Source organism: Siniperca chuatsi, linkage group LG13 (assembly GCF_020085105.1).
Source record: "Siniperca chuatsi isolate FFG_IHB_CAS linkage group LG13, ASM2008510v1, whole genome shotgun sequence".
NCBI classification, from domain to species: domain Eukaryota; kingdom Metazoa; phylum Chordata; class Actinopteri; order Centrarchiformes; family Sinipercidae; genus Siniperca; species Siniperca chuatsi.
In genome coordinates, this window is record NC_058054.1 from 14,989,171 (window position 1) to 15,016,520 (window position 27,350).

At 38.2% G+C, this 27,350-nt stretch overlaps 3 protein-coding genes and 1 long non-coding RNA gene across 4 annotated transcripts; 3 read left to right on the forward strand and 1 right to left on the reverse strand.

Moving 5' to 3' along the window:
• The first annotated feature begins 303 nt into the window (after positions 1–303).
• On the forward strand, positions 304–7,907 carry LOC122886669 (espin-like protein). Its single transcript, XM_044219148.1, has 6 exons — positions 304–434; positions 1,535–1,603; positions 2,233–2,365; positions 2,732–2,847; positions 4,128–4,307; positions 5,645–7,907. The coding sequence occupies exons 2-6, from the start codon at positions 1,574–1,576 to the stop codon at positions 7,247–7,249; spliced, it is 2,064 nt and encodes a 687-aa protein (XP_044075083.1). The 5' UTR covers positions 304–434; positions 1,535–1,573; the 3' UTR covers positions 7,250–7,907.
• An 826-nt stretch (positions 7,908–8,733) lies between these two features.
• rab6bb (RAB6B, member RAS oncogene family b) lies at positions 8,734–17,110 on the forward strand. The gene is made up of 8 exons (XM_044220050.1): positions 8,734–8,946; positions 11,774–11,832; positions 12,494–12,547; positions 13,081–13,186; positions 13,342–13,453; positions 13,634–13,727; positions 14,786–14,852; positions 16,065–17,110. The coding sequence occupies exons 1-8, from the start codon at positions 8,877–8,879 to the stop codon at positions 16,127–16,129; spliced, it is 627 nt and encodes a 208-aa protein (XP_044075985.1). The 5' UTR covers positions 8,734–8,876; the 3' UTR covers positions 16,130–17,110.
• Positions 17,111–17,764: 654 nt separating this feature from the next.
• aire (autoimmune regulator) lies at positions 17,765–26,986 on the forward strand. Its single transcript, XM_044220049.1, has 13 exons — positions 17,765–20,170; positions 20,500–20,674; positions 21,165–21,329; positions 21,564–21,629; positions 21,713–21,859; positions 22,053–22,180; positions 22,272–22,393; positions 22,696–22,765; positions 23,119–23,256; positions 23,455–23,576; positions 24,302–24,380; positions 24,551–24,649; positions 26,035–26,986. Exons 1-13 carry the CDS (start codon positions 20,024–20,026, stop codon positions 26,116–26,118), a joined length of 1,542 nt encoding a protein of 513 aa, XP_044075984.1. The 5' UTR covers positions 17,765–20,023; the 3' UTR covers positions 26,119–26,986.
• Positions 21,665–24,643, reverse strand: LOC122887129. Its single transcript, XR_006380475.1, has 3 exons — positions 24,556–24,643; positions 24,279–24,386; positions 21,665–21,797 (listed from the first exon to the last, which is right to left on the reverse strand). It is a non-coding gene; the product is annotated as an uncharacterized LOC122887129 (long non-coding RNA).
• Positions 26,987–27,350: the final 364 nt, after the last annotated feature.

Here is a 27,350-nt window from a genome sequence, read left to right on the forward strand (position 1 = left end):
ACTGGTCAAGCAGCTGTGGATGTAGTGTGACACTGTCATAAGTGCGAACACACTAGCACACACATCTGAGCACGTGAGGAGGTGTTCAAGCACAAGCACACACACACCTTCCCCACCAGCCTAGAGTATGTTCAGTATGTCTCCTACATACATTCACAGAGCTATTGTTCTATACTTCCAGGTGCAGGTCACCCTATCCCACATCTTTAATTATGCACACTAAGAAGGCTCCCCATCTGAGGTTTGGGTCCAGGTTATGCTGCTCCTTTGGTCTTACTGTTTATTGGCTGCTCCAGAGTAAAGAGACAACAGCTTCTGGATTTTCTGCCATGTTATCTATCTGTTTTTCCATTATCATTAAATTTTTCTATCATTTTTGAAACCATTGATCCACTATCACATCTTTGGTGATTCCACAGTTTCTGGACTATAGTGTAAGTACTGCGTGCATACTGTATGCATTTATGATTTATGATGACTGGAGGAAATATACTAGATCTAATGACATGAATTAGTAGATCTGGGAGTACATCGGAAAAAGTGACATATTGGCATATCACAAAAAGATTTTTAAGCTATGTTGAGCTACTGTATTTGCTGATTGAAATGTTTCTTTCCTTAACAACTTTTTTTTTAAAATAAAGACAAAAAACATTTAATTTGTATTTTGGACAGGTGACATTTTAATTGAACCCTTCTTTAACCAGGAAAGCCTGATTGAGATCAAATAAAATCTCTTTTTCAAGAGTGTCCTGGCTAAGATAGGCAGCAATAACAATGAACTACATGAGACAAATAACACAGAATTTGTGATGCTGCCTTCATATCCTCTAAATTTTAATTGTAAGTATATTGCAAACAATTCTAATCGGTGTAAAAAAAACATTAGATTGGTAAATGCACTAAAAACAATGAACTAACTAGCATATGAAAACATCAAGTATGTTGCACGCTCTCCCCAGTCACAGGTGGGATGAAGATATTAGATAATAAATGTACTTAACATTAAATCTTTCAAAATGATGGTAATGTATGTTATGCACAAAGCATTTACAAAGCTTCCACTAACAAGGCATCCGCTTTCTTACCCTGCAGTATGCATTTAATTGGGAGAAACATTGTAATTGTCCGTGTAGTATTTAGGCTATTGAATGGCATGGGGGTTGTGAAAAAGTTCTGTGAATCAGTAAGGTTACCTGCAGCAGGATATCATGTCTCTCCAAGGTCTAACACACTTTCTCCTGCTCTCTGTGGGGGCTACGCTACCTACCGGGGTCCTGTTTCACCACTTCTTGTTTTTGTTCCAAGTACTACGAGCTGTGGCCTCTATCCTTTACACTGAGCATGTGTGTGTGTGTGTGTGTGTGTGCCATCAAGGGGGTCTCAGTCTCTTAGACGATTACTTTGGAATCGTTTATATTCATCGCTGTGTGATGCTCTGTGTCACATTTCTCTCCTGGACGGGTCTTTCTTTTGCTCACTATATCTGGTTGTCGTTACTGTATATTGTTGTTAATCTTGTTGTCACTTTCAGAAAGAGGAGCTCCTGCTGCTTTGAGACTCTGGACTGTGAATGAGCCGAGTCAACATGGAGAACAGCAAGGTGACAAATCATCAGTGCAGGGAAATTAATGACATCACTAATTGCTGAAAATGAGCCGTTATTAATATTACCAGCTACACCTGTGCTTTTTCTCCTACGACATGTCAAAAATATTAGTTGTGAAAAAGGTATATGGCTAAAAGCACACTGCAGCCTTATGCAGGGATGACATTTTTTCAGCATCCAAAGGGGAGTTTGACAGAAAAAAAATATGCCTTTGAGCACTACAAGATGATCCGCTGAACCGATTGCACACTGTTGAGTGCTAAACATCAAAACAGGAAATGCGTATAAAAAAGACTAGTTGATTTATATCAAAAATATCATCAAAAATAAATATACAGACGTTTAGTATTCTCATTCATCACTGAGCTTCCTGTACTGTAAACAAAGATAAACAATGTAGACACCAAAACAAAAATGTATCACTGGATCTCTTAAAAAGGGGAAAGCTTATGGGACTATGTTATAAGAGTCAGTTTACACAAATCACAAAACTTACAGCAGCATATAAACAGCATATAAATAAAAACACTTTTCATAAACTATTTAGATTAAGTGGGAAAAAATATCTTGAACTGTCCCTTTAAGCATGGCTCACCCTTGCTGAGTGTGTGTGTCCCCAGCAGCCAGTGAAGGAAGTGCTCCCCCTGCCTCGCCACCCTTCCCCACTTCCTGTGACCTCTTCCTCGCTGACCCCTGCTGACTCTTTGAAAAAACACACCACAGGCACCATCCAGCATGTGCAGGTGGCCTCCTCAGGTGATTAACAAATAGATCACATATTTGCATTTCAGTATGTACATTAACATATGATTTAGGAATGTGACTACAGTCATTATATACTCTAGGTAAATAATATTGGAATATATACTAGGCTTTATTATTGATAACTGTTCAATTATTTTAATTTTGATGTTGTCTTTCTTTTTTCAGATTATTCATATTAAAGATTTTGACTAACTGAATTAGTATAACTGGAAGTGAACCAACCACTAACTAACCACAATATTCAAAAACACATAAAATGTATTTTACACATAGCCGGTACTTCTTGTATAAAAAATAATTAAATATTGACCAGTTATAGAACTGAATCGTTGACTTTTGACCTTTGTTTGTTTACAGTGGTGACATCGTTCCATCTGAAGCCTCCAGAGAGGGATCCCACCCTGATGTCCCACATGAAGTCTGTTAAATCTCTGAGGCACGCTGGCTTCACTGCGGTCTTCACTGGACAAATGGTGAGCCGGCTGGCACGATCTTAAACCTAAGCCTGTATAAAGTGCAAAAAATAACTTAAAAGGTGGCTGATATTGCCCTCAAGATAAATGGGGAATAATCAACAAGGTGTAATACAAAAACAAAGTGTACTGTACATGGGTAAAATATTTTATGTGTTGAAGGGACAGTTCACCCAAAAATCAAAATTACATATTTTTCCTCTCACCTGTAGTTTATCCATCTAGAGTGGTTTTGGTGTGAGTTGCAGAGTTTTGGAGATATCAGCAGTAGAGATGTCTGCATTTTTTGAATATAATGGAACTGTATCGCACTCGGCTTGTAGTGCTCAAAGCGCCAAAAAAATACATTTGAAAAACTAAACTGCGATGTCTCTTTCCATTTTATCATAACCCGGTTACTCAAGATAATCCACCGATTTGTTGTGAGCCATTTCATGTAGGAACTATTTTCTTTCTACCGATAGTTCCCACATGACACAGCTCACAACAAATGACAGGTTGGTAAAATATTTGGAGTAGGCTATTTAGCTATTACATTTACTCTACCTAAATAATGGATTATTGTCTTGTAACTGTGGAATTTTTCCTGTATTTTTGTAACCATTTCTGAACACGAGCCTGGGGCAAGCTCACTATAGGCATACATCATAAACATGCATTGACTGTGTTTGTGTAATTATGCTCACTGCCAGAAGGGGGAGAAAAAAGTTAATGTGCTAATTAGCCCTTCGCTAAGCACCAACCCCCTTCGTTACTGTTGGTACGTCCATCAAGCTAGCTAATTAATACTAACTGTGGGTTGGTTGAAAACTCTATTTTCAGATGACTTTTTAATGTTTCCAGCTTATTTTAAAACGAGAACCCAGTAAAAGCTTCTTAAATATGCACTTTATAGCTACATACATGACCCCCCCCCCCTCGATAAAGCTTGACAGACCTGCCGTGCCTAGTTAGGATTACTCAGCTATGATTGGACAATCACTGTTCCGGGAAGGGGTTTAGCGACGATTAATAAGGCCTCTGCTCAGTTTGTAGTTGGGAGGTCACCAACTTCATGAACAAATAAGAATGACAACGGTGTCATTCTTATTAAAGGTGTGCTACTGTAAGGTGTTAAGGTGTGTTACTGTGTGTTACTGTGTAACAAACAGTTACAGTATATACAGTGTATTTAGTTAATTTGGCATGACTTTTAGGACCCATGTTATTCTCTCCAATCTGGCTCCAGACTCAGAGTTTAACAGTGACACTGACTGTTTTACATTGTTGAACACTGACAGAAAGTTGACAGCGAGGAGTTGTTGGAGGAGGTACCAATCGTCGATGTGATCCTGGCTGACATCGACTCCCTGGTGCCCACTCACGATGAAGCCGGCCGTCCCATAGCAGAGTGGAAACGACAGGTGATGGTGCGGCAGCTGCAGGTCAGGCTGCAGGATGAAGAGGAACAGAGGAGACAGGTACTCATCTGTGCTGTATTTGCTATGTGTGAGTTTGTAGTGCTGTATGTAACCGTGTGTGTATGCATGAGCACAAATCTGTGTACACAATCATATTTGGGAGGATTAGAAGAAGTAGAGGCTTGCTAAGTTAGTAGTTCTCAAACAAAGGGGTGGGTCCACCAGGGGGAAGAATAGAGCCTTTGCAGGAGGGCACACATGACCAAGGGGAAAAAGTAGAGTGCATATAGAGTAGCAGACCTGATTGTTGAAGGAATAATATCCAAATAAAAAAGCTTTGATGCTAGCAAGGCTTTGCAAGATTTATTCATACAGCAAAATGACACTTTAAATACAATTTGCACAGACTTACCACAAAACAAACAAACAGGCGTCCGTCAAAAACAAAGTATGAAGAAGCCACAAAAGACACAAGAGACACCTCAAGCCTTGCGTATTTTGTATGTAAACACAACAGAACATAATGAGAAACCTGCGTAAGAAAAGAAAATATGGTTCATGAAGTTCCATTTATGTTTTATTACTATTTTCTTCAGTAGTGTTGATGGTTTATTAAATTAAACCAGTTTAATTGTTTTATTTTTCAGTACATCAATTTAAAGTCTAAAGTCCCAACAAAAACATAGAAAAATGTGCACTTTGTACTGAGTCAAAACAAAAAGGAGTCATATAGTGAAGGAAACCTGAGTAAATGTCAGTCCAGTCTGACTGGTGAATAAATGCTTAATTTTAGTATATACAGTATATATACTGTATATGTTTAGTTATATTTACGAAAAGATGATTTTCAAAGATGATTTTTTTAAAGGAATAATTTAACATTTTGGGAAATACACTTATTTGCTTTCTTGCCAAGAGTTAGATGAGAAGATTGATACCACTTTCATGTCTGTCCGTTCAATATGAAGCTCCAGCCAGCGACCAGTTAGCTTAGCTTAGCACAAAGACTGTAAACAGGGGGAAACAGCTAGCCTGGCTCTGTCCAAAGATAACTAAATCTGCTTACCAGCACCTCTAAAGATCACTAATTAACAAGTTACATCTTATTTGTAGAATCTGTATAAAAACTGAAGTGTATAATCATGTTGCTGTATTTTAGGGGGTTATATACCATGTATACTATTTCTTGGCACAGTAATTTCCAACCTCACGATGATGACACAACCTCAGGAAGTCAGTTCTCCCGGGGCAAGAAATAGTCCAGCACATAACACCCCATAACACCTCAACGTGTCTTCTTATCTTACTCTTGGCTTACTTCCCAAACTGTTAAATTATTCCATTAACAAAATCATCTCTCAGGATTGTTTGCTGAAATCTCTTCATCCCTCTAACAGGACATGACTAATGGCTACACACCAGTGGATGGCTGGACGTACTCCCAAACCCACAAAGCAGTCTTGGGGCCCTTTGGTGAGCTCCTAACAGAGGATGATCTGGTGTACCTGCAGCAGCAGATCGAGACTGTTTCCCTGCAGAAGCGCTGCCAGGCCTATGAGCTGGAGCTGACCAGGCTGACGGAGGAGCTGAGGTCGATTTTACCAGATCCAATTGTGAACATATCCCTTAACAAAGAGGTCCTACAACAGATGGACACAGAAGGGAAAATGCAACTGACTTTGCCAGTGTGGTGCAGTCGTGTCTCCGAGATTGTTAAGAGCATGTCACTGCTGGTGACTAATCTGAGCCAAAGCACAGAAGAAGGGGGTGAGAGGAGGATAGTGGGAGGCATGATGGAGGAGATGAAGGATTTGCAGGGGGTAAGAGATAGTTTAGGAATTGATTTAGGCCAAGGATTGGTGCAACAGGGCCAAGAGACGGGGCCAGCACATGGTGAGACCTCTAGCGGATGTAGGATTCCTCATATAGGGATGGCGTCAGCTTTTAGCCATCGTCTGGAGACTAATAGCTACAGCAGAGCACGGAGGGAGAGGGTGGAGAGGGAGATCCAACAGTCTGGGGTATCAGTCAGAAACCTCAGATCCAACTTTGAAGGTCAGATTGGTGGTATTTATCCCTTCGCTGGGGTTGTGAAAGGAGGCCAGGTAGTGTTTGAAGGTGCAGGAGTAAACAACCAGAATGCCAGCAAAGGCCTCAGCTGTGAGGTGAGCCACTGTGATCCTCCTAAAAAACTTGTACCTGTGATGGAGACTATCAGCTTAAGGAAAGAGCGTATAGTGGTGCTCTTCCTGAGCCACTGGAAGAAATCTGCATATGCTATTTCAGTGAAAGCAGCGAGGCAGAGACAGGGACAGGAAGCAGTGTCAGGGAGAGTGACGGGTGCATTGCCCCCACAGAAAATCACCTCCATGTTTGAATTCTGCCAACAACGAGGTGCTGTAGACAAGATGCTAAACTCCTGGAGGAATAAACTAGAACTCAAAGATGCGCAAAAGTCCTGTTCGTCCTCTAACTCCTCACAAACTCCACCACCTCGAGTAACCTACTCTCCAGAGCAATTCCTGCCAGATGTGGATGGTGTTGCAGTGAGCCATGACAGCTTGACCCTTGACCTCTTCATGCTGGGATACTTCCACATCTTAGAGCAAGAGCTGTCGCCTGAGGAGAGGAAGATGAGGCACCTCCTCTGCTTCGAAGTCTTTGACCATGTCGGCAGTTTCCCCTGGCAGATGGTGATGGACTTCCACAAGGCTGTTCTCCAGGAGATCCAGGCTGGGAGGCGACAATGGAGCGACGGCTTTGAGGACATCAAAGTTCGCTTCTTTGGGGACTCCAGACCATGCCGCTGTCCATCGCCATCATCACTGTTGTCAGACTCCAGACTCGTACCCAAAGTTGTAGTTCAAACTGCTACTCCAGATGAGTGTGGCAGCGACACAGACTTCTCCTGTTTTAACAACGAAGACATTTGTAAATATATTGACCGCAGCTTTGCTTTCTGGAAAGAGAAGGAGGCAGAGCTGTTTGATTTTGAACATTAGTATTAAGGTTAAATTTTACATTTTTGTGCAAAATGATGATATGTTGGTATGTTTATTTTATTTAACTGACGGGAGTCGAATAAACTTCTGTTGAGAATGTATTATTGATGCATTATTGCAAATGTAATTGATCATTACAGTTAGTTTGTTTACATCCCAGTCACTGACACACAAAAGCCTCCAACAAATGCATCCAATCTTCCTTTATACCCATTTTCTGCAAACACGAAATGATGCCTATGATTTCCATTTAAAAAAGCTTTATGATATAATTTAATCTGACAACAGGACCACAGAAAGCATTTTATACAATTCGATGACTGCATTAAGCTGGTAGTATCTGGTAGAGGATTCATAGAAGTTGTTAGCACAGTGGGGAACTCCACTGATCTTACATGTCAAAGTCAATTTGCTAATCACGTTAAGTACCACTAAGCTTGTGAAAACAGTTGTATGATGTGTTCCTTTAAGTAATCATGGACTGTGATTTGATTCTTCTGAATATCACAGGTTGTAATACTGTAGAATGAACTGCACAGTGGTGGAAGAAGTACTCACATCATTTAAGTAAAAGTAGCAATGCTACAATATAAAAATACTCACAATGGTTTCTTTCAGAGGTTTATATTACTATGTTATATTTTTGGAGTATTGTCATTGAGGCCTAAACCTTGTATTGTAAATGTATTTTTTACCTTAATTTATGTATTTGGTGATTGGGGTGAAACTAATGATTATTTACATTATTGCTTAATGTGCTGATTATTATTTCTGATTATCTCAATGAATCTATTCATCATTTGATTTATAAAATGTCTGTAGTGAAAAATGAGGTGTTGTCTTCAAATGTCTTGTTTTGTCCGACCAACAGTCTAACACCCAAATATATTCAATTTACTATCATATATGAAAAAAAGCTGCAAGCTGCACACTTCCGAAGCTGGAACCAGGGGACTAAATAAGTCATCGATTATCAAAATAATTGCAGATTAATTTTCTGTCTATGGACTAATCGATTAAACAACTTATAATTTCAGCTCTAATTGCACATGCTTTATATAGTGTTGGGCATTTTCATATATAATGATATACCATCATATATGATGACATATTTCACAGGAACATTTTTAATCTGTAAAGTAACTATAGCTGTCAAATAAATATAGTAGAATAAAAAGTACAATATTTATCTTAGAAATGGGGTAGTGGTAGAAGTATAAGGTAGAATTAACTGAAAATACTCCAGTAAAGTACAAATGACTTTAAAAAACAGAACAGTACCTGAATAAATGTAGCCTACTTAGTTACTTTAATCCTATAAGGTCTACTATCACTGTAATCGACCAAACTTTTATTTACCTTTATGTAACAATCATGTATAATGTTTTTTAGCTTATATCGGAGACATAAAAACTTAGTTTTGCTTCAGGTCCAATAGAAAGGTGACGGATTCGAAATAGGTGAGGTCGCGCAGGCGCACAAGCTCCCTAAACTGACAGGAGGATGTTGAGCTGCATTCACATCATTCTGTGAGGAAAGGAGGATCCCCCTGCGCACCCACAACGGAGGAGACGCCGAGCGATAAGAACATATAAAATAATCAAAGTTGAGCTCTTTATCTGCCGCCATGTCAGCTGGAGGAGATTTGGGGAACCCCCTGAGGAAATTTAAACTCGTATTTTTGGGAGAGCAAAGCGGTGAGTCAGTTCTTGGGGAGGTTTGGGTCGTCCTCTCCTAATGCCAAAGATGCATATGTTGAAGGCCATGTATGTAATCCTTGTTGATTTTGAAAGTTGTAGCTGAATCTAGACGGTGTGCTGGCTGGCTTTGGTTAATTTGACGCCCATGATACCTCTTGGCACAATCTGTGACTGTAGACAATTTGATTAACCGAGGAAGAAAAAAGAGGACGAAAAAAAACCCCGCATGCATATAAATTGCCCCCTTAGATTAAATATAACCATTACGATCATTGCAAAACAGCTGCTAATTGTACCGAATACCATCGAGGATCGTTTTTTTCCGCAAAATGTCATAATTCGCATCATAGCAGGCGATATGAATTCGGATATAATATGTTTTGATGTGCTGCAGTGACCGACTAATATGCTCAGCCTGTTTTCAGATAACGGGTTTATTTCACTCACACCGCTTATTGCCCACGTTAACAATCCTTTATTCCATTACATGACAGTGTATTTTTTCCACCACCCGTGGTTTTTTTTTTTAAATAGAGACGATAATAAACAGTCCCCCATGTGTCAGTTTGGGACACACCCTAGGCTGGCGATGTCTGTAGCATCTCTAAACCTCGCGGTCTCCAGTTCGGTCCCATAAATAATCAAATAAAAACGGAGATGGACAGCGCCACAACATTATACTGTTTATTCAATAATTCGTCTATTCAGGGTGGGAATGACTGTGTGTGTGATTTGATGTGATGGCACAAATTTGGGAGGTGCTGATCGATAATGGTTTAGTGCTGTGAAGCTGCCCGAATACGTGTTCAGACATCAGACATCCAGAGTGGCAGCAGAGGAGCACATATCCCATAAAATACAGCAGCAGGATACACATAATTAGGCCTAATATGACAACAGTTTGACTGGCGTTTGTGTCTTACATTTTGATGCTACAGCGTGTGTGTGTGTGTGTGTGTGTGTGCGTGCGTGTGTGTGTGCTGCATGTCTATTGAGATGGCTGTATGTCGACTACAAGCCTCGCTCTGTGTTTGTGTGGCCTGTGCTGCAATGTTGCTGTCCATGGTGCTGAATCGAGGCCTGGTGTGGCCACTGCCCATCGCTGGCTTCAGAACTACTGCTGTCTGCATTAGAGGACTCTGCATGAGAGCCCTTGGCCTGCTGGACAAGTCCTGTCCTCACTCCTGTGTAGATGTAAAATGGTGCTAAAGATTGGTGCTGGGTGGGATGTAAATAAAAATCGAGCTCGCTAGGCTCACCTTGATCCTCTCAGAAGTCACCATCCAACTTATGAACACTGCTAAATATGGGTTTTGTATCTGTCGACTTCAGGATGGCCGTGTGCATTTTTGGACACAACTTCTGTTTTCCTTTCATTAATAGCATTTTCCCTCATCACAATAAAAGAGAGAATAGAGAATACAAGAGAATAGAGCTGAAACAATTAGTCCATCAATTGAGCAGTTGGTCTACAGAAAATTAATCGACAACTAATTTAATTTATTAATGTTTATATTTTTAGGGACACGCATATAGCATGGACCAATGCCACATACCACAGCATTTATAATAGCCTAAAGTGGTTTGAAATACGCTTCCCTAGATGAGCCAAAACACAAGAGAAACACAAGAAAATATACACAAAAACTGCATAAAATGTATAACTTAACAAGAAAAAATATATAAAAACAGCACAAAACAATCATACAATAATAATAATTGCAATTATAAAGGTAATTTGATAATCAATTTAGTGTACAAATCATTAAATTAAGCAAAACTGTGAAATATTCTCAGGGTGCAGCTTCTCATTGGGAGAATTTGCTGCTTTTTTCTGTTGCTGTTTTTTCACTGATGTCTCGTTGATAAAACGAGACATTTGAAGGCATCCGCTTGGACTTTCACAACTCGCAACAGGCATTTTTCACAATGAGTTTGACATTTCATAGACTAAATTATTAATCGACTAATCGACTAAAGTGATTGACAGATTATTCGATAATGAAAATAATTTAAATTGCAGCCCTAAAAGAGAATGAAATTTCAAACTCATTTGCTTCGTCAACTAGTTTCCCATTATTGATAGTTTATCGGCATATATTTCTTTCCTATTGGTTTGATGGTGAGGAACATTTACACATCTTTTTCAGCAGTGTGAGAAATTAAATTGGAAAACTATTCATGCTTTCACTAAATCAATGTCAGATACTGATGTTAATTTTAGTCTATTTCTATATCTTTTAAATGCCTTATCTTTCTCTTTCGAACAGGAAAATGTAGAATACTAGTTTTGGTTACTTACCGTACTTTATAGTGAAATATAATTTGTTATCTCGGAAGGAAAAAAAAGATGAATTTCAAGTTACTCCATCGCAGATGTTACCACTAGAGAAATTAACTCTAGAGTAGCAAAATTGTGGGTATAGTTTTGAAGATCTTTAGGGGCCTTTTCTTTCATATTGGGGCAATGTTGCTGAATTATCGGGCAGATATTGTTCTAAGGTACATGAGATGGCTTATGGTTTTCCTTTTAATGGTTTCTTCTCTTCATGTCATAATCTAATACTGAAATTCTAGATATTTGTACCTTCTTTTTAATTGCTGAGTTCATTGTTGGGTTAATAGTGATGGTTACAGTGGCAGTGGTTGAATGTTGGATTGCACATTCTTTACTGTCATTTTGTCACACTGAGGAACACAATGGACACCCATTTTCATATCATTATGTTGAATTTCTTCAAGAAATTGTGTAATTATGCGTTTGGAGATTCTTTATGATCTGAACTAACACCTAACTAAAATAAACCTCTGTTTTCTCTTCCAGTGGGGAAAACATCTCTCATCACTAGATTCATGTATGACAGTTTCGACAACACATATCAGGTGAGACTCAGACCAGATCCAGAACCAAAAAGATCAGAAAACATAGAAACTTATGACTGACTATGGTCAATAACTGGGGAGTTCTCCTTGTATAAACTCTATTACTACTTTGGTCAAAGCCATATTTTAGAAACAATTTCTCTACCAATCGTCCTCCAATGTTAGATTTGAATAAATGGAATAATGGGACTAATCACACTATAGGTCTACAGTATAATATATTAAGGTTTCTATGGTATAATAATGACTGATTAACATAATAATAACATAATGTTACAATGAAAGCTTTTTGGCCAAAAAAGCCTGCTTGATATACAAATTACAATCAGGGTCCATGTAAAATAAGTTTGAATAAATGTCAAATAAATTTGAATTTGAATGTTTTCAGTGCAGTTATCAAAAGGAAATGTTATTATTCTTTCCATTGCCTTTCGTAGACGTCAGGTACATAACAAGTCTGATTGATTAAGCCCTGAGGGCAATACAAATTAAATTAGTTTTTCAGTCTGATTCAATTTCGGTGCCTATTGACTCTTTTTTTTCTTAACAGCTTTTTGTATTTTCCTCCATTTAAACAACAGTCAATCTACTAGACATTTAGCTTTTAAAGTCTGGGTAATACTGATGACTTTTCCCCTCTTTTGTTCTTTCTCCACCACAGGCGACCATTGGAATTGACTTCCTATCAAAGACAATGTACCTGGAAGACCGAACAGTAGGAAGCCTTAATTGTCATTTGAAATTCACATGTAGATACACATGTAAAGATGAATAAACGTATTTGTACTTTAGTCATTTTAGCCAGTCAACATCCTAAGTAAGAAATTCCAATTTCCACTCTGTTCTCAATAATCCTTGATTTGATTTTACTGCTCTCTTCACAGACTAACACGATTATCCTAAGGTTATTTCTGCTAGTAAAAGCTTTGGTGTGTTGGCTTCTCTAGCCCTAAGAAGTCGAAGCCTTTCCCATGGATCATCTACTTTAGCTAGTATTAATACTATTTCTTCTTCAGGATATTATGCTCTGTCAGCCTGCACACAAGCGGATACTGGCTTATCCCTTTGGATGTGTACTTACAAGGCCTTACATGTGTATAGTCTGCATGTAGTATGATGGTTAATGTTGAAACAGCTGCCGAAGGTGTGTGTGTTTCTGTGTGTGTGTTTCTGTGTGTGTGTGTGTGTGTGTATGTGTGTGTGTGTGTTTCTCTGTGTGTGTGTGTGTGTGTGTGTGTATAAACGCAGGTAAGGCTGCAGCTGTGGGATACTGCTGGACAGGAGCGTTTCAGGAGCCTCATCCCCAGCTACATACGAGACTCTACAGTAGCTGTGGTCGTCTATGACATTACAAGTGAGCAGCAACCTGCTAATTGTACTGTAATTGCACTGTATGGTTTGATGTCTTTCTGTCTGAAATACATGAAAATGCAGAAAAGAAGCACTATTTTTACATGTGATTTTAACTCAGAAAAGACAAGATATAAACTAGGAGTCTGGTCTTCACAGACGTGAACTCATTCCAGCAGACCTGCAAATGGATCGATGATGTCAGGACAGAGAGAGGAAGTGATGTCATCATCATGCTAGTCGGCAACAAAACAGATCTGGAAGAGAAGAGGTGAGTATGTGAGGTATAGTTCATAATCGACTGTAACATTTAGCTACAGTTAATGTAGTCTTTGACATGAAGGCATTTTGTTAACTGAGTGAAAAGCATGTTGTTAAAAGCAACACGGCAGTGCTGAATATATTAGCCTTCCACGTCGTGATGCCGAGTCTGGCCTGATTTTTCCTGCAGGCAAATCATGATTGAGGAAGGAGAGCAGAGAGCCAAAGAGCTGAACGTCATGTTCATCGAGACCAGTGCCAAGACCGGCTGCAATGTCAAACAGGTGATCCCTGCAGTTTCACCATATTTCACAGCATTTTGGGCTTCAGTTGCTCTCAGCGTCTCTGCCATTTCCTGTGTCCCTCCAAGGTGACCGCGTCACCATCGTGAATAAATAAAATGTCTTTGTGTAAATATGTGGAGGAGTGTGGTGGATAGTGCGCACATCCAACCATAGTGGGTGCAGAAACAAAAGACACACTGAACATTGCAACATTCAAGTACTGCACTCAAGAACAGATTTGAGGGTTTGAACTTGACTTAAGTATTTCCATTTCATGTCACTTTTATACTTCTATTCCACTACAATTCAGAGGGAGATATTGTACTTTTTACTATATTTATCTGACAGCTATACTAGGTATTTTACAAATTAAGATTTTATATAGAAAACAGATGATACACTTAATGATGCAATATGATGCATTATAACAGATAAAACTGCTCCACAGTATATGAAATAGTTTAAATTAGCTCAAACTCGACCAACTACAACAGTAAAATTCTACATACATATTAATACATCAGCAATAATAATCTAATACTCTAATATATAATAGTCTAACACTCAAAGGGGCATTGAATACTTTTACTTTTGATATTTTAGGCTCATTTTGCAGATAGTAACATATTCAATACAGGACTTTTTACTTGTGATGGAGTATTCTTACAGTGTGGTATTGCTAATTTTACTTAGTACCTTACTTAGTAAAGGATCTACAGTAAATACTTCCCTCCAACACTGCTCAAAAAAATTGAATGATGCAACATGTCGACCTTCAAAGTCAGACAAACAAGAGACAGCTCCACCTACAATTATGAGATCAAATGATTTATTCTGTACATAAAAAACACTTAATATCCTCAAAAAGGGGCTGTAGTCTATACAGGAAAAAAGTGATAACATTTTTGCACATTTTCAACCCTCCTACTCTTTCTGTCCTCTCTTGCACGCTCTCTACTTCCCTCCTCCTCTTTTTCTCCTCTTCTTTTCACATTTCCTGATCCCCAACTCTTCCTCCTCTCCTCTCAACCCTCCTCCTTCCTTTTCTCTCCTCCTAGCTGTTTCGTCGGGTTGCAGCAGCCCTACCTGGAATGGAAAGCTTGGACGATGCAAATCCTGAAGGCAGTATCCTTTTCAGCCGCTGTGACTCACTGTGCCGAGAGCCAAACAGCCAAGAAATAGGCAGCTTATTTTTAATCTCTTAGTGGTTGTTGGCGTGAGTACAAACAGACCGCCCAGTCATACTGTCTACTGAGGCGTCAGCTATTAAACCTTTTTTGCTTAATAGAGAGTAAATGCACAGAGCCAGGAAGACAGTGTCGATGCACGGGTATAAGCACCACATAGTGGTTGTCTGGGAAGTGACATCCCAGTGAGGATGTGTGATGGAGGATGGATGTTTAAAGAAGGTGAGGGACTGAGTGAAAAGAGAGATACTTATCAATAAATGTGAATTAATTCATGAAAACAATTAAACTTCTACATTCCTCCATGTGTTTTACAATTTAAAAGTAGATACACAGCTAGCATTTGACTTTAGATTACAGCCTGAAAATTACAGTGTAACTATTTAATATACCAATAATATACTTACTGGGTACCTAAAAGGGACAAATACAGTATGTACAAGGAAAGAAGACGGCAGATTAGGGAATAAGGGAATAACAACATTGTGTTCAAGAAGGACTAGAAATAAGTTTAATAATATTAAAATTGCAAATAAAAATCCATTGTAAAATGTTTTTTAAAATGGGGTACTATTATTATTAATATTATGAGCATTATTGTTTCTTGGGAAGCTGTGGTTATAAAACTGTGTGTATGATTTTAAAAATGATGATAAAATACTGCGGAACAGTAAGAGTAAGATCTATCTGAATCACCTAGACTTTTTCGTCCTGTCATATCATCTGATTATTAAAGGGGCACACCGCCGATTTGACACATTTACATGTCTTGGGGAGTCGGTCAGACTACAGGTTTGAAAATGAAAAGAAATCAGTGAAAAGAAATGCTTATTAGGAGCATATACATATCAGAAACAAACTTATCTGTGTTTTATAGGACAACATACAGTAAAAAGAATTTTGTGGCGGGCTGTTCCCCATTTTATGTACAATGAACGTCAATATTTTATATTTTATATTTAAGTTTGTTTGTTTTGTTTTGTTTTTTTAGCAAGTAAAAATGCCTATAGTGAGAATTTCATTGGTAACCTGTATGTACAAAATATTTACACTGTAACTTGCGGGCTGTAGTTTAAAGCATTACCCATTTGACTATGACATGTCAGGTCGTAATATTTGATATACTGTTCCTTAACTGGACGATTCCCAGTGATCGACATCAAGCTGGACAAACCGGCAGAGCCTACTGTTCCCGAGGGCGGGTGTTCATGTTAATGCAGAGCTGAAATCGGACAGCTCCCTTCACACCATAGGCTTGTTGTGTTGCTTACTACTGGTTAGCTTCCAGTTGACTTCTCTAATTGGATATAGGAATGTGGGCCTTGTATCTGATTGGACAAATCAAATGTTATCTTTCAGTCTTGTTCAGTTGTAAAATATTGTATACTTTGTCAATATGTAAGTGACTGGAGGAGAAAAGGGAAAAATAAACAAACAAATGTTGAAATGAAAACGAACAAAAAACAGTTTTGGAAAAATGAAAAAGGAGAAAAACGGAATTCTTTTCGCTGTTATGTTTTGTATTTTTTATATATAAAAAGGGAAAGCACCAAAAATGATGCCTAAACATAGAAGGAGAAGTAGTGGGGGGGTCGGCCATTTTTCTAGATGGCCGAACACGTCTGAATGTCTGCAGCACGCATGCACGCTGATCTGATCTTTGACCTTTGACCTTTTGGCCTGCCCTCCAGGGTCTCCGCACTCTGGAAGGAGGTTGACTATCTTAGAATGTTTTATAGCATCTCTCTATAGCATCTCATGACAAAATGTATCTCATTTGATATTCCCACAAGAGTCAACTTCCAGTAGGTTCACCTAACAGTAGCTGTGAAAATGTGGCACTCTATCTCTCTATGGGTTTAACTTTTATAGAACAAACTGTACTGTGGTTAAAAAAAAAAGAAGAAATAAAAAGACAACTTACTATCACAACTCCCTCTCCCTCCAACCACTCCTCTCCTTTTCCTCCTTTCCTCTAACCCTCTCTCCTTCCAGTCTACCCATCCCTCCATCCCGGTAATACACATATAACGATCCACTGTAATGCACTGCACTGTATATAATAATGTAATATGTATGTTGTGAACGTCCCTCTGTAGAAGTGGTCCTTGTTCACCAGTATGAATAATGTAATAATGTTTAATGATTAATAAATTACAGATTAAAGGGCTTCACTCTCCTAACCATCAACATTTACCTGGTAGCAAAATGGTCTACTCTATTTAGTCTTGGATTTTATTTGCTCCTGTTGACACCAGTAAAAGATATAGCACGTTTCTAATTTCATGTTTTACTGCTAAATGAAAAAATAGGGTTTGGAGTGATAATTATTAATGTAACAATTGAATGTAATCTAAGAAACAATATAGGCTATCATTTTATAAGGTGTTTATAACCGTCTTCACACCTCATTTTAAAAACATATATGTTAGCTAACATTAGTAAAATCAGGGATGACCCACACAGCATCTTGCCTCACTGACTTACCTCTATGGCTAACATTAGCTAGCCATTACCCATTAGCTAGCGCTATTCGTTAGCTGAGCTACTTTCTTGAAATGTCTTTTATAATTTAGCTGAGAGAAGGCATACTCGTACATACTGTTACTTAACTTAACTGAACTTAAAAACTGATTGGCTAGTTAACAGTTAGCCTTAACTGACAACTAATAAGCCGACTTAGAGTATCATTTGATTCATGCATACCTTATGTTGAAATGCTTATGCTAAAGAAACAGAAACAGTAAAAGGAATTTAACATTTTGGGAAGTACACTTTTTTGCTTTTCTTGCCAAGAGTTTGATGAGAAGGTCAATACCGCTCTCATATCTGTCTGTTTAATGAAGCTGCAGCCAGGTGACGGTTAGCTTAGCTTTGCATAAAGACGGAAAACAGGAGGAAACATCTAGCCTGGCCCTGGCTCTGTCCAAAGGTAACACAATCTGGAGTCTCCACTGGTTGCTAGGAAGTCACTACTTGCAAAAAAATAACCCCTGTACAACCACAACTTGTCATTTTTACACTTTTGTACGAATTAAACAACCTAGATATACTGTGACTGCTGATTAGTGAGCTTTAGAGGGGCTGGTAAGCTAGCTAGGAATATCTTTGCAAAAACCTGTACAGATAAACAGCAGAACATTATTTTTCATACCATGGGATTCTTAAACAGTGCAGGTCCTCTGGACTGGAAACAGGTGTTCGTAGATAGATTTTGTTACCTAGGCTAGCTGTTTCTCCCTGTTTAAAGTCTTTATGCTAAACTAAGCTAACCAACTCCTGACACTAGCTTTATATTGAATGAACAGAAATGAGAGAGGTATTGATCTTCTCATCTAACTTTTGGCAAGAAAGCAAATAAAAGTATTTCCCAAAATGTTGAATATTCCTTTAATTTTAATTAACTTTGACTCATTTGCTAGCTAACATTTAGCCTTAACTGACATTTAAATGACATATGACACATTAGAGCATAATTTGATTCATGTATCTTATGTTGAAATGTTCATGCTGAAGAAACAGAGACAATTAAAGTGTGAGGGGAATGTGCTACCGACCTGGGTTAGCCAAAATTGGGTTAGGCTATTGCAGACTGCCAGACAGGCAATCTATAGTAACAGGCAAGTCAAAAAAAAACTTTTAAACATAAAAGGGCTGTATTGTGTTGCAAAAGGGGATAGCCCTTTGGTTCCTTATTAAACCTTTTTATGTAGTGTTGCCAGATTGGACTGACAAAAAGTAGCCCAATCATAGCCTACAATGCGCCCAGTCATAAAAGTAATTTTCATTTAGAAAAGGGTCTACCTATATATTAATAATGTAGCTGAATACAATGAAGAAGAAAAATAATTGGCCCTATTGCTTCCAGTCTTATGTTTTATCGGTGGCAAACTCATAACCAGTTACAATAATGAAAGAATTATAATAAAGTCATACAATAAAAGTATTTTAGATAATGTTACCATAACATTTAATGTAACACTTATATGGACAAATGTAAGCTTTTACAAGTCTTTTTTCACAGATCTATGACTGAATGAATAATAATTGGAATAGGAAAAAGTTTCAACTTATAATTATAATAAACTGAAAGGACATTTGGTTGATGGTCATCAGTTATCAGTCATTGCATGTCGAGTTGAGCCTACTGAACTCAGTGTCCTGTTAATCTCAATCATACTACTTGGATTAGAGGAGGGAACGATTTATTGGAATATAGCCTAAGTTTTCGTTGGTGGAAACCGCCCAAATGGTACAAAAATAGTATCACAATCGAGTATCAAGTATCAAGTATCACAACCTGACCCAAACAATTTTTAATAAGAAGTAGCCCAATTGGGTAGAAAACCACCCAATCTGGCAACACTGTTTTTACAAGAGAATTTTTAAGAGTGTACTCTAGCAGCAACTGAGGAAAATGGGCTGAGAGCATAGCATTCATCCAACCATTCAATCAATCTGTCCATCAGTTAGTTGTTTACAGAGTTAATTTTCTCCTGCCTATTGCATAATTGTCACACTAATCCTGAGCTCCCTGCGGTGAGTTAGTGCCTGAAAACCTGATAGTTAAGGGGAAGTTGAGGTGGAAAGAACCTTTTAAGAGGGAAACTGTCACGGTGACGTGTCAGGTCGCTTACACTCAGCTCTCCTGATGTAAGAGTACAGGTATTCCCCTAGATTGACAGCATGTCATTTGATCCCCCTTAGGGTCAACAGGCAGACAGAGACAGTTAGTGCTGTTAGTGGACAGATGAACCCCACAGAGACAAGAGGTCGAGGGTGGCCTTGCTTGAAGGGTGAAACCTTCAATGTGGAGTTTCTGAAAATCTCAGCCAGTCAAAATTAGTGGCATCAGTGTTGTTCATATGCATGGCTGTACATACATGGATTAAAAGCAGAAACCATGGATTATATTTTAAAAAAGACATGAAAGATACTTTTAAACACACATGATTCAAGATACCCCACATATCAGTCAGCATGAAACACCTGTACAATATTTCCTTCCCTGAGAAGGACACACCTCTTCCATCCAAAATACCTCTGGTATGATCTCAGGTCCTTTCAGGTCTGGGTCACTTTAGATCTCATTTACACACAAAGCAGATCATGTCCAGAGTGGAAGCTTTCAGGGACACAAAGCTTCGCTCCCTGCTGAGGGAGTTACGGACTGATATTGCTATGGCTATAGATGACCCTTTCCCTCTTGTCTATGGTTTGGCGGACAAAAACGTCATCACTGACCAACTACTGAAGGTAAGAAAGAAACTATGTAAATCTGAACTTGGTGTGTTTTCATCTTTGGATTGGAAATGTCAGCTGTTTTTTCTCATTTTAATTTAAAATATTTTGCAATTTGTTCAACCATCACACACTGAATACATAATGAAGTAGGATCTTTTCTTCATTTAATTATTCCCTTGTTGTCCACAAAGTAATTCAGATTAATTCTATAAAGATTTCGCTCATCTGAAGGCAATGTTGCTCATATCCATATAATCCTGAATGTAGATTATGACATGTATTTGCAGGAATTTATGGTTTTATTGAGACTGCAGAGTTCATATTCTTTGTTGTTTTCATAGGACACTCAGGAGAAGCAGGGCAGAGAAGGGATCCACAAGGCCATGTACTCGCTCCTGTCCTGGGTCTTGGAGCAGAGCAGATCCACCATCCAGGCTTTCTGGAGCAACTTGTCCAAAGACTACAACCTGGACAGCTACCCCAAGCTGCGGACACTGCTCACTAACCTGCACTCGAGTATGTCAAGTTTCACCAAAATATTTGTCAAATGTTTATAGTATGTTTGTCTGTTTAATCCTTCCAAATTGACTGAACTGTATATTCTGGGACTGTCCATTATGTCATCATTATACTTCTGTACTTAATATATTATTTAATAGATTTTTCAGCCAAGTTGATCATAAACAAACCTGCTACTAAAGTCAAGTAAAACAATATAATATTATGTCTGGAAACCAACAGAAGAACCTACATGGTATAGAAATCTGTGTGCTGTGAGCTCAAGAACAGACTGAGATTTAATTTTAAAATACAATTTTAGATATGTTACATTTTCTGAACAGTTATAATATGTACATAATATGTAGGAAGTAATTTGGTTGGAAGTAGAAACTAGTCTTTCCTGTCCCCGTCCTTGTCAATCCTCCCTGTCCCTGTACTTTCAGGACAGAGTTCTCTATCTACGACATTTAGAATGATTTTTATTTTGAGTTTTCTTCTGTCTTAGCTGACATTTTGTTGACAGAACGGGATGCTGCAGGCTCTAGAAGTGAGAAGAGATCCTCCGGAGGCCACAAAACACCTCACATCAAGAAGAGGAGTCACGAGGACAGAGGGGCAAACTCAAACAATCAGCATCCACAGTATCATGCCAAGACAAGCGATGGACCAGGTTTTATTTCCCAAACTACATCTCTTCTGACTCTGTCTTCTAACATCATCACAGTGGCCACTGCAGCTCATTCTGGAGATCTTTTTGCACTGTCTAGTGGCCAAAACAATTAAAATGTAAAATTTCAACTTATTTTTGAGGCAGTGCAGATAATAAAGGCAATGTGGTAATCTGTGAGAAAATATGATTAAGCTCCTGATGATAATAAAACATGTTGTTATATGTTTTCTCCAGGGGGTAAAGTGAGACTATACAGAGTGAAGAGTGAAGCTCCAGCCCCACAGCTAACATCTGGAAAAAGTAATTCAAATCAATCGGATTTAAAAATGTATACAGACAATGCTTTAATACTACAGACACATTTAACCATTGTTCTGCCACAGGTGTTCAGGCGGTGTCCTCCTCGGTCCAGAGACCAGCCACCCTGTCTTCCTCCTCTTCTGCCTCCTCAGCCGAGCCGGCCATCAGCTATGAAGCCAGAGAGAAGATCCATATTAATCAGGAGTTTGGCTCAGATGATAAGCCATTGGGTGAGTATCTGCGTTCTGTATTTTTACGGTCACAAATATCGATAAAACTGACCTGCATCATCAGGACATCAAATTTGAATGTCTGAATTAAGCACTAAATTAAACACAGAACTACACTATGCAAGGAGAGAGAGTCCTCAATATATGGGTGGAAATTAGCACTTGCACTTTTAAAGTTTTTGTCATTCAACAGGAACTGCCAGAAAGTGCATAAAAGTTGGTGAGGACTTTTACTCTTGTGGTCAGTCAGAGGAGATAAATGGAGCATCCAAAGCTGCAGAGAACATGTTTCACCACAAGGGGGAGACAACCACAGTCATGGTAGAGGATCCACTCATTCACAGTCACCTGTCTTTCCTTTTGAACGTGTGTATATTTGTATCTTATATGTTCTGTATCTTTGAGTGTGTAGGTTCACTATAATGATGATGAGTGTGCAGTGTGTAGGGACGGAGGGGAGCTGATTTGCTGTGATGGCTGTCCTCGAGCTTTTCATCTGACCTGCCTGGACCCTCCACTCACATCCATACCAAGGTGAGAAATAAAAGATTTAAATCTATCTTGTTTTCAGCTTTGCTTTATCTATCTATCTATCTATCTATCTATCTATCTATCTATCTATCTATCTATCTATCTATCTATCTATCTATCTATCTATCTATCTATCTATCTATCTATCTATCTATCTATCTATCTATCTATCTATCTATCTATCTATCTATCTATCTGTGTGTAATTGTTTCAATATGTTAGCATGTGTGTGTTCAGGGACACCTTATTTGTTCAACTTTTTCTCTGAAAAGAAGCACATCACGCTAGATTTTTTTAATCTGCAGTGGCCCTTGGCAGTGTGAGTGGTGCTGTGGCAACAGAGTGAAAAGAGAGACAGCCCAGCTACCTTTACAAGTAAGTATCTGAAGGAAGATTATTACATAAGGAATGTACATAGACTGTAAATATTGATTATGTATACAATCATTTTTGTATTTCTATGCAAGTCATGATCAAATATTTTCAGATTAAATTACTATTTTGATGATAGTAATTGATTTATGACTTACTGAGTTACCAAGGTGATGAAAGGAACTATTAATGATTTGCTTCCTAAAAATAAACCTGATATTTCCAGTCATTTTCATGTCTTTAATGTAAATGATGGACGTTGCTTCCCTCCTCTCTAAATCTTCATGACAATTTAAATTCAAGTCTGAAAAGCTTAGTTTTTGTCATAATATAGTCATAATATTTTTATATCACAGCCACTCATTGCCCAGCCTCAGCAAACAACGACGAGCTCCGGTAACTCCATCATAGACGTCTCCTTCTTCCCCTCGCTGTCATCCTCGTCTCTCACCAGTGTCCCAGCTTCTATGAATGGGCCCAGTGGCAGAAAACAGGTAAAGACTTCATGATGTTTTGCTTGCCTTTATTGTATCTCTTTGTATCTGTTTTTTTTTTAATCTCCTATTTTGTCGCACTTGTGGAATGATAGCTTTGCCTTTACTCCCTTTGCACATTTTGCATTTTGTAACTTTGTGTCACTGCTGCTTGCCAAAACAGTTCTGTTTGCTAAACTATATAAAATGTGCATCCAGTGCTCAGGTGGCAAGCTGATCAGCGTGAGGGAGGTGTGTGGTGTTTGTCACCTAGCAGGAACAGACCTGACTCACTGCCTCCAGTGTTTGAGGTGTTTCCACGCACACTGCCACTTCTCCAAGTAAGACATCCACTCCTCACTTCTTCTATCACTGTATTATCTGGCATAGACTCATAATGAGACGTCTTCAGAAGATTACATGCATATACTTGACAAATCCTAACCTCAGCCTCAGTGTGATCTATGCATCAGTGTGAACATACGTTGAAGAACCTCCTGTGGATTCCTGTTTATATTCGTATTGGTCAACAATGTGCATTAAGGGTGTTGTCAGATTAAGGGGTTGATCATTATCTAGCTAATGGTGACTAATGGATTGTAAATGGACAGCTGCAGCAGGGTATACAGTATAATGTATACTGTAAACGAAGATCAATGATTTAACAAAATACTACCAGAGATTCAGATGATAAATGAAACCTTCGTAAATCCATGTGATGATCTCTTGTAGCACCACTTGTTTGACTATTTTTCTAAGTGCTTTTGTGTAATAAATTGACGAGAAGTTAAGATTTTGTAGAATATTAACCATTACCTCATATGTTTTTAGTGTTTTCAGTGTTTTATAATTGTCACTTGATCTAAAAAAGAAAATCATTGGTTAATATGTTTTACATAAAGAGCCCATGTCCTATCTCAACAGCTTAGTTTTCCATCTGAAATGGTCTGAACCTCTTCCTCTGTAATCCTCTTGAGTGTTGGAAGTCACATATTGATTGACAGTAACATTATACACCACAGAAAGCCGTCTGACTCACTCACAGTATCCCTTGTGTTTGCTATAGAGGGAGATCCATCTGCTTGTCCTGCTCCAGGCCCTGGGGCAGCTCTGCAGAGAAGGAGGCTGAACCCAGAGGCTTACAGGTGTGTCTGCACATGTGTATACAAAAAAGCACACATTTAAATAGCCTGTGTGTGTGTGTACAGATACTATACACAGCTTCATTATCTGGATATGATGGCGTGTGATCCGTGTAATCTCTCCTGTGTGTGTGTGTGTGTGTGTGTGTGTGTGTGTGTGTGTGTGTGTCTAGCTTACCCCAGTGGTCCAAAACACACTCAGTCATGATCAGAGCTCCTCCGTCCCTGAACCCATCCTCCATAAAGATGAACTGGACTCCATCCTGGGAGACGTGAGTGAGGCCAGGTTACATGTCGATACCACAGATGCAGACATGATATGAATATAACCATAAGACCATGTCAGACACAAGATGGCTGCACTTCTTATCCCACAGACAGGGAATGAGTTGTCACGGTAAAATGCAGCCTTCAGGACCAAATAATATGTGATGTGTCATGGCGTTGTTTGTGTTGTAGTCTAGTTTTGAATGAGAGATATTTGTGTACAGATGTTGAAGTCCTGCTGTGCTGTACAGTAGTGCATTCTTATTTTATTTTGTGTGTTTATGTTTAATTTTAATTGTTTGCACATTAATAATTAATTGATATATACACATTTGTACATATACTCAGATATACATGAATTTAAAGTAAACAAAAGCTTGTGCAGGAGAGGCAGGAAGCTAAACGATCATATTAAGACCTCTCCTAAAAACTCAAGGCAAGATAAACAGATTTATATTAAATAAAAATAATAAGGGATAGAAAGGCTACTACAAATAAAAGAAAAAAGAAAAACCTGTCCCTGTTGTCCAACAGTCAAAACTGTAATTGGGAAGTTTCCAATGTTTGTTCAAGATGTTTCTTTAAAGTAAACTAATATGATGAATGATTACATTACAGGAACATGTAAGGAAGATGTTCAGACTGATATAAATGAATGAAAGTCTTAGGTACAGTGAGTGCTGAAATAAGACTTTTATAAATAAACATACAAGTCTGTAGTCTGTTGATACTAAAGACAATTAAAAGATTAAGATAAAGGAAACGATGAGTTCATGAGAAGTGGTAGCTAACCTAACACATTTCTTTTCTACTATAAACAGTTTCAGATGTGAGGAACATTTACTTGGCCATGCAGTATTACAGTGATTTTAAATAAGGATAGATTGGACTGTAATACATTACAAGAAGGCAAGATTAATTTGTTAGGTGTGAAGTTTTTCTAATACCAAGAGATCGCTTAAGTCAGTATGTGTTTCTAAGCACTTACTTCCCGGTTGTGAAAAGGATTTTTAGGGCCTCATGTTCACCTCATCCTTATTTTCATTTTTATAATTGTTGTTTAAATAAATAACTCTAACACATTTACAAAGTCAAGATAAACACATACAGCAAATATTTCATTTTGTGTCCTGGGTTGAACTTTTCAGTTGACTCCTCCCGACACAGAGGAAACGCAGATAGAATGACCTAAAAAATGAAAATGTTCCCCAAAACTAAAAACATAACCTGATACGGTATAACTTGATAGCTGCATTATTAATCTGGTAAAGATTGTTGCTGTGTGATATCATCGCTGTCACTGACATCATACACGTTTGCCATATGACGTCACCAGGACTCGGTCTTTGGTGCAACGATTGATCCTTTTTTTCTGCTGTTTGTATCTCAGCAGGGCTCCATCGATGGCATCTTGCAGTGGGCTTTCCACAACATCTCGCGGCCTCTTCCAGACTCTCAAGGATGCTTCCAGTGACAGACAGACGATCAGCCCTGCACTCATGCATGAGCGCTCACAGTTTGAAGTTATACTGTAAAGTAACAATGATGAAATGTCCGTGCTAAATGCACACAATCATGGGCAGGATAAATCTGGCAAAAGCCAAAATTGAGAAGTTATTGTTTATTTAAGAAAGTAATTACAAGTGTAAAAAGTATAATTTCCCCATAAGTCAGAGATCACTCTGTGCGCAGTTAAGATGTGGTATGTTACCGCAACATATTGAAACAGAAGATACAAGGGTGTGACTGAAGATGAAAAAATGTGTGAATGTTGTGAGTTAAATGAGGTGGACAACGAAATTCATTTTATACTGTCCACCTATATCATGATTTACAACAAATAAGTTTATGTTCCTGATTTAGACTCCATAGGTATTGAGAATGGAGCTTTAATTGAATACCTTTTTGATAATGTTTTTGCATTTTATGAATATCTTTCTAAAGCATGGGATAGGAGGAGAAAAGTAACATATGGTAGATAGATTCTATTTTATATGGATTGTAGACTATTGGTTTATGAACTGGATCAAATAGACAGTGTTTGGCACTAATGGATGCACATGTAGTTTTTGTTTTGTTTGGATTTGTGTGTCTTGTGCTTAGGGGGCTGTGTTTGTGTGTTTGTATATAGGTTGTATTTCCATTGTGGGATATCTCCTGGGGCGTTATTTGTGGGAGGTTTATGTTTGGATGATGTTGATGTATTGTGCTGTTAGATGGTGGTGGGTTAATGTGCCTGAATGTTTGGTTTGTTCTTAGTTAATGTGTCTAAATAATTCCATGAGGGACGGATAATGTAAATGACTAGACTCGAAAATAAAATATTTATTCATTCAAATTCATTCATTCACTGAATATTGTGGAGAATATTTTCTTGTTTCCTTTCGGAAGTAAATGTCTAGTAGTGGTTGATTTTAGACTGAAGATGGCATTATTTGTTTTATATATTTAAACAGTTTGTTTTCATTTTGAGTGAATACATTAAATCTTTTCAAACTACATTTTAAAGAATGCGCTCAGGTGAGTGTGAGTTCATGTACAAAAAATAAATAAATAACTGAACTCATCATTCACAGAGGCTTTTTACACTAAAATAACCCATCATGGTACATAAAGCTACCGTTGGATTGGTTTGAAATGAAGTCTGTGAATTTGTTCTGTTTTTTATAATATTATACAAACTCATTCACAAATTTCTAGCAGCAC

Excerpts from the sequence above, each read along its gene's own strand:
- LOC122886669 (XM_044219148.1), top strand. The coding sequence starts at position 1,574 with ATGAGCCGAGTCAACATGGAGAACAGCAAG. Across the intron at positions 2,848-4,127 it reads CGGTCTTCACTGGACAAATG|AAAGTTGACAGCGAGGAGTT; the intron begins GTGAGCCGGCTG and ends GAACACTGACAG. Across the intron at positions 4,308-5,644 it reads AAGAGGAACAGAGGAGACAG|GACATGACTAATGGCTACAC; the intron begins GTACTCATCTGT and ends TCCCTCTAACAG.
- aire (XM_044220049.1), top strand. The coding sequence starts at position 20,024 with ATGTCCAGAGTGGAAGCTTTCAGGGACACAAAGCTTCGCTCCCTGCTG. Across the intron at positions 20,675-21,164 it reads GCTCACTAACCTGCACTCGA|CTGACATTTTGTTGACAGAA; the intron begins GTATGTCAAGTT and ends CTTCTGTCTTAG. Across the intron at positions 22,766-23,118 it reads CAGCCCAGCTACCTTTACAA|CCACTCATTGCCCAGCCTCA; the intron begins GTAAGTATCTGA and ends TTTATATCACAG.
- rab6bb (XM_044220050.1), top strand. The coding sequence starts at position 8,877 with ATGTCAGCTGGAGGAGATTTGGGGAACCCCCTGAGGAAATTTAAACTC. Across the intron at positions 13,728-14,785 it reads CCGGCTGCAATGTCAAACAG|CTGTTTCGTCGGGTTGCAGC; the intron begins GTGATCCCTGCA and ends CTCTCCTCCTAG. Across the intron at positions 14,853-16,064 it reads CGATGCAAATCCTGAAGGCA|TGATCGACATCAAGCTGGAC; the intron begins GTATCCTTTTCA and ends GACGATTCCCAG.